The sequence below is a fragment of the Capra hircus genome, chromosome 8, assembly GCF_001704415.2.
Source record: "Capra hircus breed San Clemente chromosome 8, ASM170441v1, whole genome shotgun sequence".
NCBI lineage: Eukaryota > Metazoa > Chordata > Mammalia > Artiodactyla > Bovidae > Capra > Capra hircus.
Window position 1 is genome coordinate 59,926,577 of NC_030815.1, and position 14,307 is coordinate 59,940,883.

At 41.5% G+C, this 14,307-nt stretch overlaps 1 protein-coding gene across 2 annotated transcripts; it reads right to left on the reverse strand.

Moving 5' to 3' along the window:
- LOC102183418 (olfactory receptor 2S2) lies at positions 6,181-14,018 on the reverse strand. Of its 2 annotated transcripts, XM_018052831.1 has the most exons (2): positions 12,949-14,018; positions 6,181-6,192 (listed from the first exon to the last, which is right to left on the reverse strand). In XM_018052831.1, the coding sequence occupies exons 1-2, from the start codon at positions 13,879-13,881 to the stop codon at positions 6,181-6,183; spliced, it is 945 nt and encodes a 314-aa protein (XP_017908320.1). In that variant the 5' UTR covers positions 13,882-14,018. The 2 variants fall into 2 exon arrangements, with proteins under 2 accessions (XP_017908320.1, XP_005683917.2); XM_005683860.2 differs by lacking the exon at positions 6,181-6,192 and having other exon boundaries at positions 12,898-14,018.

Here is a 14,307-nt window from a genome sequence, read left to right on the forward strand (position 1 = left end):
CAATTTTCACTTATGAAACTACACTGATATTTTTTACAATGGTAAAATATACACAACATAGTTTTTATGATTTTAAAGTGTACAGTTCAGTAGCATTAAGTACCTTCCCATTGACCTGCAACCATGATTACTATCCACTCCTAGAACTGTTTGCATTTCCCCAAACTGTAACTCTGTACCAATTAACCACTATGTTCCCATCCCCATCCCCCAGTCCCTGGCAACCACCACTCTACTTGCTGTCTCTATGAATTTCAATACTCTAAGTACCTCATATAAATGGAATCATACACTATTTGTCTTTTGGTGACTGGCTTATTTCACTTAGAATCTCTTCAGGGGTCATCAGTGTTGCAGCATGTGTCAGGATTTTTTTCCTTTTTAAGAATAATATTCTTTTGGATGGATAACTTTTATTTTAAAAATTCTACTATGGTAAATTTCAAACATACGTAAAAGCACAGAGAATAATATATTGTGCTCCCAGGTACCCATTATCCAGCTTCAATAAGCTTGTTTATTCCATTTATATTTCCAGTCCACATCCTACCTTTGGGAGCTAATTTCAGAAATATCACTTAATCTGCAAACATTTGAGGATGTATATAAAGGATAAGAACGTTTACTAAAAAGGTAACCACAACACTATTATCATATCCTGAAACACTGAACAATGATTCCTTAAATCATCAAATATCAAGTCAGTATCCAAATTTCTGTGTAAATGAAAATGTTTCAGTTAATTATATTTTCTTATGTTTGTGACTGGTCATTTTAGGCCTCTAAAGATCTGGATGGTAGTAGAGGGGATTTAGTTCTAAATCAAAACAAGTGGGATTTGAACTACTCAGGCTCCAGGTAAACCTCATGTACAGGTACTTGAAAGAATCTTTTCCTGGCCTGGTTGTTCCAGGATGTTTGCTTTCTTCTAATAGCATGGAGAGTAGTGAAACAATTGTGTCTTTGCAGTTGAGCACCCCTCCCCCCAAAATTTAACCTTTTATTTATTTGTGCTCTCCGATTTGCATTTGGCCTCTTACACCCTTCCCTAGGACAATTTAGTAGTTTCTAGTTTTGAAGCAGGTAAGAGGATGGACTCTGGAATGTACCTGGTTCTGTCAACTGCAACTTGAAACTGAAAAGGCTTATGAACTAAAAAGAAAAAAAGAGAAAAGAATGGATGCTGTTGGAGGCTATTTGTAAGACAGACTCAAGGATAAGTAAGGGTGAAATAAAGGGACTAGCTGAGCAACTCCTGTGATAAACGGTTGGCGGTAATAGTCCCTGGAGGAAGGGACAACATAAAAGAGGAGACTTAAGGCAGGGTTTTTAACCACAATCCAAGGTAAATCTTTCCTTTCTTCTCAGTGTTTTATATTAAATTGGGGCTGCTAGATAAAACATAGGTTGCCAGTAAAATTGCAATTTCAGATAAACAGTGAATACTTTCCAAAGTTTAAGTATGTCCCAAAGATCCTTTTTCATTAAGCATTTCTGCTGTAGATATCTTTGCTGCAAGCATTTTCACTGCGATATTTTTGCCATATAACTAATGGGCTATAAAGCAACTTTGCGGGAAAGAGGAAATAATGGGTTGACAGTTTTTGGTTTAACTGGTTGAAATGTGTTAGCATTGCAGTCAGTGACATTACTGATGGCTTTGTGGAGCTGACAGATAAGGATGATCTGCGCCCGTAGTCGGCTTCCTGTTTTGAAACATACTAGGATGGCAAGGAAAAGGTCCTGGGACAGCCTTAAAGGCATAGAGTTGAACCCACATTTCCCAAAGAACTTTGGAAGATCTATCAACAGATGTGACAATGTGCCCAGAACAAACAATAATGGAGAGGCTTTCATAATGCAATACAAAGCTTGTTTACAAATATGCCTTGCCTCATAGTATTTGCAAACTGATACCTCTCTTTTAAATTTATTTTTATTGAAGTATAGTTGATTTACAATGTTATGTTAGCTTCCAGTGTACAGCGAAGTGATTCAGATACGTGTATAGACAGATATTCCTAATCTTTTCCACTATGGTTTATTATGGGATATTGAAATATAGTTCTCTGGGCTATACATAGGACCTTATTGTTCATCTATTGTACATATTAGTTTGCATCTGCTAATCCCAAATTTCCAGTCCAACCCTCGCTATACCCTTGACAACCACAAGTCTGTTTTCTATCCGTGAGTCTGTTTCTGGGAACTGACCTTCTCCTAACAAAAGAAGAAATCTTAGCAAAAAATTAAAAGCGTGATGTTGAACAAGAAGAGGAATCAACAAGCAAAACAAAAGGAGACGGGGCAGGGGGTGCCATAAAATACTATGAACGAAAGATTCCGAGGACAAGTGCTTAGGTATGATGCACAAATAAAACCAGTTATTTGGGCATTATTGCCATAAAATCTACACACATTTAAAATTTATTCAAATATTTTGTAATAAAGTCCTTTTAATTTTGCTATTCATTCCTCATGTTTCATTGTGTTCATTCCCCTTTTATTTTTCATTATTTTATCTTTTACCACCAAACTGTCTTACAGCCAATGCGGGAGGTGGGGGTAATGCTTGTGGCAAAGGTGATTCTAGTGGACATACCAGACTTTACACTAAAAAATGTATTTGTTGTTTATCTGAAATTCAAACTGAAATGACCTTTGGGCTTCCCTGATAGCTCAGTTGGTAAAGAATCTGCCTACAATGCAGGAGACCCGGGTTGGATTCCTGGGTCTGTAAGACCCTCTGGAGAAGGGATAGGCTACCCACTCCAGCGCTCTTGGGTTTCCCTTGTGGCTTAGCTGGTAAGGAATCCCACCTGCAGTGCAGGAGACCTGGGTTTGATCCTTGGGTTGGGAAGATCCCCTGGAGCAGGGAAAGACTACCTACTCCAGCATTCTGGCCTCGCGAATTCCACGGACTGTACAGTCCATGGGGTCACAAAGAGTCTGACACGACTGAGTAACTTTGACTTTCATTCTGTACCTTTATTTGCTAAATCTGGTAACTCGCATCGATGGGTAAGCACTCCACCAGTGAAACAGGGGGTTTGACCTTTAGGCCTCTCAAGGTTTTCTTCCTTGGAGGATGGTTGAGTTTTCATTTCTTTATTCTTTCTTCTTGTTCTCCTGTCTACCTAATACTATAGCTTTACATAAAAAATTGATCTAATTTATATTAGCACCAACAGAATATGAGTATTTATTTCCCTCTATGCACATCAATATCTAAAGCTGTTATTAGTCTTTTAATTTCTGCTAACCTTCCAGACAAAATGTTGGAGAACTGCTGGTTTAGAGCACTTCTTAAATGAGATGAACTTTTCTTTTGTGATGCCTAGCATCAAGATTTTGGTGAAAAAGAAGTTTAAGTTTTCTTCTATATACTGTGAAAAATTTTACAATGAGAAGTAATGAATTACAACACATTAGCTGGTTTAAATTCCAACACTGGATTTCCCAGCAACTTCCTCCAAAACTGATATTTTCTGTGCATACTCAAGGCAACGCTCAGGAATTTCAAATTAGTTTTCACAAAAGCAAACATTTATATTTAAAAAGGAAACTTTTGTACTCAGAACTCGTTAAGATTAAGTTAAAAAGCTGAAGATGTCTGGTGAGTTAATGCCCCTAATGGCAAAGTCAGGGTCAGATAAGTTGTAGTGACTTAAAACAGCATTCCTGCTGGCTTTGTGCAACCATATTTGTAAATGTTGCAATAAGGGATTTAAAAAGTCCCCTAGTCTCTCTACATTTCCACGAAAAGCTGTTGAAAGAACAAATTTCTGCTCAGTTGTTTTTTCCTTTGCTTAAAAAAAAAAAAAAAGTGCCAGGAATCCCACCCCACCTTGCTGCTGGGTAACAGTAAATCATTTATTATTCCTGGATCAAACACAGGCATTCATGTCTAGGAAAACATTTTGCAATGAATGGGATCTTGGTCTCTACTAAAAACAAAAAATGGCTAAAAAGAGACTTCAATTTATTTTCAAATTCTATGGCTAAATTCCTATAATTCCTAACTGGTGAAAATATTCGCAAGCTACTAGATTTTTACTTAGAATCAGATTTACTTCTTTGGTGTCTGCCCAGAGGAGCTATTGAGAGCTATTTGCGGCTAGCTTTTAAGAGACCAAATGGACCTCAGATGGAATGAATGTTGACACTAATGTACAATGCACAAGGAAAAGCAGGAGAAAGAATTGAATACTTTTATTTTTTTGAATAAGTATAACCAATTTTCACTTTAGAGTTTTAAAATTTGGCAAACCAAAAAGATTACTTCTCACAATGACCAAATATAACTTTGCATTTTGGCATTAAACTGGGAGTTTTATATCTTATCAAAATTCTTATCTAATCAGCTAATTCAGTCTCACCAAATACAGTCACTGTCAATCCAGACATACTCAATAGTCTTCTTTTCCTGAAGCCTAATTAGGCCTAAAGCTAATAACTCCCCCTAAAGTAACCAATTCCCCTCAAAGTGATCAAATTCCTTCCCCTAGCATTCCCAGTCCAGAGAAGGTGATGGCACCCCACTCCAGTACTCTTGCCTGGAAAATCCCATGGACAGAGGAGCCTGATAGGCTGTAGTCCGTGGGGTCACGAAGAGTTGGACATGACTGAGCGACTTCACTTTCACTTTTCACTTTCATGCATTGGAGAAGGAAATGGCAACCCACTCCAGTGTTCTTGCCTGGAGAATCCCAAGGACAGGGGAGCCTGGTGGGCTTCCGTCTATGGGGTCGCACAGAGTCAGACACGACTGAAGTGACTTAGCAGCTTAGCAGCAGCCTTCCCAGTCATCTAGTCAACCACTAGTCATGTTCTCACAGTCAGTCATTAAATAAATGTCATCGCAGCAGAGACCAAGAACCTTTTAATATACGTTTTTCATTTCCCCTTTCAATAGATAGAAACTCCTAAATTTTAACTAAGCTCTGATTTCCTGGCTGGACACTATTTCCTACCATCCTTTCTATCTGGGTGGCCACATGGGATTGAGTAGAAATGTTTTCAAGTTCTAGGTCAAGTCCTTGAGAAAGAAACTGTCCATGCCCTCTCTGTCCCCCTTTCTTTTGGCTGGAACGTTTGAATTAAGAGGTAAACCAGCTTTGAGCAGTTGGGTGAGGATAACAACATAGGGGAGAGTGGAGCAAAAAGAAGGAAGTGGGTTCCTGGATCACCTGGTGAAGCAATGTGACAGAAATACCAGTGAAGTCTCGTGGGCATCCATTCCAGATGCATGTAGGCCAAGGGCCGTTTCTTTACACCTACAGTCGTACTACAGCATCTTCCTGTCTGACAGGTCAGATCCCAAAATGTGTGGGCAACCTCAGACGGCTTTTAAAGGGCTTCGTACTTTCCAAGTCCATGTTGCTCAGATGCTGAAGCCTGTGATTAATCAGCAGGATTAGAAGTTGGTCCCCAAGGACTCCCCCCTTGTAGTCTAGGAAGATGAAGTCACCTAAGACTTCTGTGCGAACTTTGTGTTCCCTTGGAGGTGAGCATTTTTGAGAAACTAGTGAGATGCTTTAGAGTTATAGGCTAAACTAAATCTGGACTGTAAACCTGGGTAGAGTAGGAGCCTATAGCAAGATCTATGGGCCGTACCTATAGGCATTTACCACCTGTGGATGGGTTAAAATGTAATCAGTTCTCAGTATTTTCAAATGGATGGTGAGCCAGCCTCAGACCCCTCTTTGTGGCCCCTGCAGCCTCCTTGGATGCCCTTGAGTTTGGTGAAATTGGTTTGATTATATCATTAGGCCCAGCTACCTCTTGCAACTGGGGATTTTCTGCCAGAACATTCAGTTGTGCACTCTGAGGACTGTTCGCAAGAGCTGGTGAAGTAGAACAGTGAAGTGTTTCGTTAGTGGGAGAATCAATTCTTTCCTAAAGTGGTCTTTATGCTCTTACACTAGGAATATTATTAGAGAATCAGAGCGTATGCAGAGACATTTAGTCCGAGTGCAATAAAGGGAGAAGGGAAACTTTGCATAGATTGTCTCCCTTGGACAGAGATGAAGGTGAGGTTTGTAAAAACAAAACCTCCAGATGATCTTTGTTTGAGGGTAAACTGAATGGCTCCAAGGAAGGAAATTTGTCCTTGAAAAGGGCTGACAGAGTTATGAGGAAAGGCAATTCTTAGTTGCATGTGGGTTTTTCTGAGAATCCTTATGGTTTCAGCTATAGTGAGTTCACTCTGTGTCCCTGTCTGTATCATAGCAGCCAGTGTCCTTGCATTGGTACCTGCATGATTTTTCTCATTGGAATTTCTTTGGGGGATTAACAATATGGGAATTCCCATGATGGTCCTTTTGGACCCAAATTGAAACATAAACGTATATATCTCTGTCATGGTTGTTGATCTCTAGTTTACAAAAAAGGGTATGAAGCAAGCATGCTGCCTTTGTTATAAGACTGTAGATCATCTGGCTGTATGCTTGATGTGGTGCAACACATGATAAGCTCTTAGGCAGCCTAGATGCTGGGAGAGAGAATTGTGATAATATTATAAATATATTTCATATTCTCCAAGAAACACAAAGTGAAGCTTTATTATCATACTTGTTGGGAGCATGTCCCAAAAGGTAAAAGACATTTTAATTATCTGGATCCACTCAAAGGACCTGACTCCACATCCAAACGTATTATTTATTATTTTAGATGTACACATAATCCGAATCATAATTATGCCACCCAGGTCCATCTCAGATGAAACTGAGTGAGAATTAAATGTGAAGAATGTGTTGATCACTTGATGAAGAAATTTGTCATGCCATATTAGCAAAACTTGATGTGTATTGCCCATAGTTCAAAGACTTATAATAGCTAATTTATCATGATCTGGCATTGTCCTGATGATTGTGAGACAGGCTGGGAAACAGATACATATGGAGATTTAATTTTTAAGAAACTATTTTGTTAACTCTTATTTTTTTTTCCCAATGTAACTAAGTTTCGATTAACAAAGGGCTTTCTGGGAGTAAATGGCAGCTTTTACATTTAAAGCAATACAGTGCAGAATTAAAATTATGAGGACTCTGTGGTCAAAACTGTTTATTGTTCTCCAATTAGAAGGAAAAAAGTGGAAGCAGTAACATATTTATTTCTGAGGGGGCTCCAAAATCACTGTGGATGGTAACTACTGCCATGAAAAGCAAAAGATGCTTGCTTCTTGGAAGGAAAGCTATGATAAACCTAGATAGCATATAATTAATAAAAATCAGAGACATCACTTTGCAAACAAAAGTCCATGCAGTTAAAGCTATGACTTCTCCAGTACTCATGTATGGATGTGAGAGTTGGGCCATAAAGAAGGCTGAGTGCTGAAGAACTGATACTTTTGAATTGCGGTGCTAGAGAAGACTTTTCAGAGTCCTTTGGACTACACAGAGATCAAACCAGTCAATCCTAAAGTAAATCAACCTTGAATATTCATTGGAAAGACTGATGCTAAAGCTCCAGTACTTTGGCCACCTGATGTGGAGAGCTGACTAATTGGAAAAGACCGTGATGCTGGAAAAGATTGAAGGCAGGAGGAGAAGGGGGCAGCAGAGGATGAGATGATGAATATCATCAACTTAGTGATGTGAATTTGAACAAACTCTGGGAGATAGTGGAGGACAGAGGAACCTGGTGTGCTGTAGCCCATGGGGTCACAAAGAGTCAGATATGACTCAATGGCCGAACAAAAACAATGACATTCCTTCTTTCAAAAATCAAAGAATCCCCCATTTTTAACTAGGTCAGATGTTTGCCCAGAATTGAGGCTGTATTTCTCAGCATCTCCTGCTGTTAACTACAGCCACATGACTAAGTTATGGTTAATGGGTTGCAAATAGAATTGAAGCATGACAGTCTCTAAAGACCTTTCTTTTTTAAATATAATTTTATTTATGTTTGGCTGTGCTGGGTCTAGGTTGCTGTGTGGTCTTTTCTCTAGTTTCAGAGAGCGGGGGAGCTAGTCTTTAGTTGTGGTGTGCAGGCTTCTCTGCGGCGGTGTCTCTTGTTGTGGAGCGTGGATTCTGGGGTGCGCGGGCTTCAGTCGTTGTGGCTCCTGGGCTCTAGAGCACAGGCTTAATCGTTGTGGTGCACGGGCTTAGTTGCTCCAAGGCATGTGGGATCTTCCCAGACCAGGGATTGAACCCATGTCTCCCACATTGGCAGGCGGACTAGAAACGTTTCTTATAGGACAGCTGGCATATGCCCTTGCGCCCTGTATTATTCAGAATTCTCCAGAGAAGCAGAATTTATTATGAGGAATTGGCTTACTCAAGTATGGAGTCTAGGACGTCCCACAGTGTGCTGTATGCAGATCTTGGAGACTCGGTCTGTGTCCAAAGACCTGAGATCCAGGGCAACTACCGAAAATCCCAGTTTGAGGCAGGAGATGAGATGAGACATCTCAGTGAATTCCTCCTTCCTCCACCCTCTGTTCTGTTCAGGCCCGCAACATAGTCAATGATGCTGACGCTCATTGGGAAGGGTGGTCTGCTTTATCAAGTTCACAAACCGAAATGCTAATCTCATTGGGAAACACTCTCACAGACACATACAGAAACAATGTTTAATCTGAGCATTCCAGGGCCAGTCAAGCTGACACAAAAAATTAACCATCACCCTCCCTTCTTCTGTCATTCTTTCCGTCCCACCACTGTGTGGTGTGGTATGAGAGCTGGAGCTCTAGCTGCCTTCTTGCACTATGAGGACACCACCATTGGGACAGGAAAACAGTAAACTAGAAGGAGGTCAAGTTCAAGTCCCTGGAATCTTTGAGGAATAGAGATCCCACAATATCCCTGGGTTAACTACCCTGCGGATCTTTTCACATGACAGAAATAAACTGCTGTCTTGTGTAAGCATTACGAATGTGATGCTCTGCTATATTTGATTAAACCTAATCCTCACTGATACAAAACCTTATCTTGACGTTCACTTGATTCTTTGCGGGCCTTAGTCCGCTGGTCTCTAGCCATTTCCTTTCAGGGGTTAGAGGCCAAACCTTGGTCCTTAGGATAACAAACCCAACAGGTTAAGAACAGGGACAGGTCCAGTGAATGTCTCAAGAACTTAAATTTTCCAGCTGCTTCAGTTGGTTCTGAAAATAGTAGTCATGGGCTCTATGAGATAATATGACTATAATTTTATTCTTCAGAGAGCATTGCTGATGTAAATTATATATCTATCCTTTGGTTAAAGATGTCAATTTGTTTCTTAAAAACACTGCTAAGGGAAAAAGGTCAATAGATAGAAAATTTTTTCTATTGATATTACTTTGTTGTTGTTGTTACTTTGACTTGTTTAGCCACTAAGTCATGCCCAACTCTTTTGTGGCCCCATGGACTGCAGTCCACCAGGCTCCTTTGTCCATGGGATTTCCTAGGCAAGAATACTGGAGTGGGTTGCCATTTTCTTCTCCGTCTACTCATTTTAATACGAAAAATTAGGATACGTTTCATCGTGACCCAGAATACCCTAACAATATTCACAGATAGAAGAATATATTAGTTTAACAGTGAAAGCAGTTTTATGCAACAAACAGCAGTCAGAAAGCAAATAAATAGAGTTTATATGTAAAAGGTAGTATAATGAAGTTTACAGTACTTTCCAAGGGAGGAAGAAAGACTTGGTGGTGGTGGGGCTGGGATGAGAAGGGATTCTTTGAAAAGTGCAGTCTTCTTCCTGCCCTAGTCAACAATATTTCAACATTTTGGGGGTTCATGGTAATTGTGCATTCAAACTGCACTATAAAGTCATACCTCAGAAAATATATCTAGGGCAAAATAAAAATAAATACACCAGCACTTCAAAACAAAAAGAACAGTGCGTGTGCCCAGCCCACTGGAGTCGCAGGAGGTACTGCCTCTTCATCGGTCTCACTTGGTGATACCATTCAGGTTCACCCCTATGTGTCAGGCAGTTCCTAGCTGTTCCATCTGATACTCTCTAGCTAGATACCGCTGTGCTGAGTTATAAATTACTCATCACAGTGATAATAAGTTGATGACACTTGACGGCAAGTGTCTTTGCCTGAAACCAAAACCTCAAAATATTACTTCCTATAGTATACATCTCTTGGTAAAAACATGGTTATTCTGAAAAAAAAATTTTTTTTTAAAGTAAAGGAGTCACTGTCTGTAAAGTGGTACAACCTTCAAAGCTATAATGGCAGCAAGTTATTACTGACCTTTGTGTGGGCTATGTGTGTGGCTGAGGAGGGAGAGAGCAGGGAGTGGCAGCAACTCAAATCTCTTCACAGGGGTCTCATACTTGGTAACAGTGAGCTAAGTCTTTATGAAGTGTGGTATAGACCCAAAACTGCCACACCTAGTCTTTTTGCCAGGGTCCTGGGCCTAAAATCTCTCCTGTTTTCTTTCAGCCAGACTTGAGAGATATGAGGTATATGTTCCCCCTTCTGGGAGAAAGACCAGGATAATTCATCTGTCCCCGCTTGCTAACCTCTCCGTTTCCCTGAAACCTCTTGAACGCTGGCAGGGTCTACGCTGGCCTCAGTAAGTGCTGCTGGAGCCAAAAGGCATGGACTTTGGAGTTAGACAAAGTTGGATTCAAATCCTGGCATTTCCTACTCTGAACACTTTTAAGTCTTTCTTATTCAGCACCTCCCTCTTCCTTCCCCTCCAAACCTTCCTCTGACCTTGCATTCTCCTCAAATTGCATCATATCGTGTTTTTCCTTCTCTCACTTCACTTTTACAAGTGTTCAATCTGCCATCTTATCAGAAAGACTTTTTGTGCTGGAGTTGACCTCCTAGAGTGCTCTTGGAATGTTTTTGTTCCTTTGGCAGTTCACTTGCATCAGGAGACTTGTTTCTCTAGGTTCTCCGTGCACCCCTGTCTGCCTGCTGGGTGCCCTGCTGCTGGCCCTCTTTAGGCAGCCACATCCTGGGAGTAGGGCAGACACTGCAGTCCTCATGTGTGTATTAGAGTGTGAGACACTGGCCACTGTGAGTACTTTAACAGGCCCCAAGCTGCCGAGGTGAGTAAAACCTGGGGCATTCTCTGCTCTGGGCCAGAAAGACCCCTGGGCTCCCTTGGGCTCTTGCAGAGACCCTGACATGGAAGCCACAGTCCTGCCCCTCAGTGGTCCAGGAATCACCCAGCCTGACTCTTGTAGACAACCACGGAGTTCCCTCTCTTTCCTGCCCCAACACCCTGATGCTTGTCTCCAGGGTCTCCTTATACAGAGAAGTAAAATTCCTGCACTACTTCCAACTTTTAGGATCCTAACATAGCCTTAGAATTTCCCACAGCTTTTGAGCCTCAGCAGCTGCTTGTTCTCAGAAAGTAGAGCAGATGCACAAGGATTTGGTTGTGAAGCGTGGGGTTGAACAAGAAGACCTATTATGTGACTCCCCAAGTATCTGAAGTTTGCTTGTATGGCCGCTAGATGTAGCTCTTGTACGTTCGCAATAGCAAGGTGTTTTTTTGTTTTGTTTTGTTTTGTTTTTGCTGGGATGTAGTAGAAATCAGGAACATGACAAACAAGATAGTGAAATTTTATTCACAAAATGTGGGTCCCTATTTTATACAATTCATTTTTAACAAATATAAAAAACTTAAATATCATTTGAAGTCAACATTTCCAAGATCTACTGTATATGCAAAGTTGGGTTCTCTTTCTAAATTCTCTTTTGAAGTTTTCCAATATTCTCAGAACTTAATATAACTTGTCATAAAACTGCTTCTATTCACTTACTGCCATCTTGAATGTCTCATCCATCTTCTGTGTCTGTTGTTCTGGATAGGAACTATATTTCGCTCTCTTCCACATGGCACATTACATTGCATTCATAATACTTCTAACAATATCTTACATTTCTATGATGCTTACTATTTACAAAGAATTTACTTACGGTATCTTATGTATTCCATGTAAAATAAAGTGGTGATTTTTTATGAAGAAATAAGCTGAAAGGTGTTAAGCAACCTGCCCAAGGTCATAAGTAAGAAAGTGCTTCCTGGTTTTATTGTGTTAAACTCTGGAGACTCAGGAAGTGCTGTAGGCTGTAGACTTTATATCCTTAGACATTCACAGTGTACATTAGTATATTAAAATCTCTGAGAATTCCTGGAGCAAAGAAACCTGTCAGACTTTAACCTACCATCCCAAAGTCTTCAAACATATTTAGCCACTCTTTCTTTATCTATCTATCTGTCTATCTGCCTGTCATTTTTTTTTTTTAAGAATGTCTTATTCATTATGTAATAGAATAGTATCTTTTCTATTCGGAATTGCTGTAAGTGATGAAGATCAAATTCAAACCCTATACTCCTTCAATTTAATTTACTATCAGTGTTTCAAACTCTGCAGTGCATCAAGAAAAAAAAAGGTCTCAATTTTCTCATAGCTAAAAAGAAATTCATTTAATCAAAATAGATTATTTCTGCCCAGAGGCTTTATATGTGGTAAATGTTTGTCTCTTCTGAGCACTTCTGGCAAACTGAATCTGATATACAGGAGCCCAAGATGAAATGTCCATTTCCTCCTTGTTCCTCTGACTCTCCTGGTGATTCCAACAGGGCTGACAAAGCTGCTGTGAGAGCCGTCTCACCTCTCTGCACTAATCTGCAGTTTAGACACAGCATGCCCATTAGGCTTGCTGTAATGGTCCCTGTCTCCTTGGTTTCAGCTCCATGTGTCTCCATCTGTCTCCATGTGTTCAGAATGTCCTCATCATTCAGTTAGAGGATTTGTTGTCTGGCATCTGTTGAATGTCAGACATGTGGCCAAAACCCTGCAGATAAACTCTGAAAAGGTAAACATTCCCTGAAAATAGGCCTTAGGGCAAGAGACCATTCCTGTTAAGTTGACTTGTTGGCTTTTGGATGGCAGCTGTAATAAGTGAAGTCCTTTCCTCCATGGGGGTGAGAACCACAGAAGAGTTCTCCTACGTCATCTCCTGAGGTATTTCTGACTCACCAGGTTCCTCACAGCAGCCTTCACGTCTTTGTTCCTCAGGCTGTAGATGATGGGGTTGAGCATGGGGGTCACCACCCCATAGAAGAGGGGGATGAGCTTGTCTGAAAGGTCCTCTTTGTCTGCGCCCTGAGAATCCTTAGACTTGGGCTTTCCATACATGAAAAACAAGGTCCCATAGAATATTATTACCACAGTGAGGTGGGCAGAGCAGGTGGAGAAAGCCTTTTTCTTCCCCTCAGCTGAGGGGATCCTCAGGATGGTAGCAATGATGAAGACATAAGAGACAGAGATGAACAGAACTGGGACCCCCAGGAAGATCACATTGGTCACCTCCATACTGATCACATTGATGGAGATGTCAGCACAAGCCAACTTCAGGACAGCCAGGATCTCACAGGTGAAGTGGTTGATGACATTGGCCCCACAGAAAGGCAGCTGAATTACCAAGGATGTGTGAACCAGAGAAGCAACACCACCAACGGCCCAGGAGCCAGCAGCCATGGGCACAGAGACAGCCTTGCTCATGACCACAGAGTACCTCAAGGGGTTGCAGATGGCCACATAGCGATCAAACGCCATCATGCCCAGGAGCACACACTCTGTTCCCGCCATGGAGAAGGAGAGGCACATCTGCACGGCACAGGGTGAGAAGGAGATGGTTTTCTGGGGGGTCAGGAAGCTGTCCAGGACCAGAGGGACTGAGGAGGTTGTGTAGCAGATGTCCAGGAAGGAGAGGTTCCCCAGGAAGAAGTACATGGGTGTGTGCAGGCGGGAGTCAAGGATGGTCACCAGGATGAGGACCCCATTGCCCAGCAGGATCACCACGTATGTGAGCAGGATGAGCACGAAGAACGTTTTCTCCAGCTTTGGGTGGGCTGACAGGCCCAGGAGAATGAACCCCACCAGGGGGGAGGTCTGATTAGGTTTTTCCATGTGATATTCCTTCTGTCATCAGCACATTACAAAAGTATCACATCAGGCTTTCTTGAAAAGAACCCCAGCTATCTGGTATGAGGCCACTCCTGCTGCGTAATAGGAAAGTATACGTGTTAGAGAAAACAGCTGAAAGAGACAGCAGGGTTGGGCTTCCCTGGTGGTCCAGTGGATAGGAATTCACCTGCCAATGCAGAAGACACGGGTTCTATCCCTGATCCAGGAAGATCCCACATGCCTCAGGGCAACTAATGCTATGTGTGCTACAGCTACTGAGCCTGTGCTCTATAGCCATAACTGCTGAGCCCATGTGCCACAGCTACTGAAGCCAGCACCCCCAGAACCCATGATCTGTAGCAAGAGAAGCCACCCCATTGAGAAGCCTGGACTTCGCAGCTAGAGAGTAGCCCCTGCTTGCCGCAACTA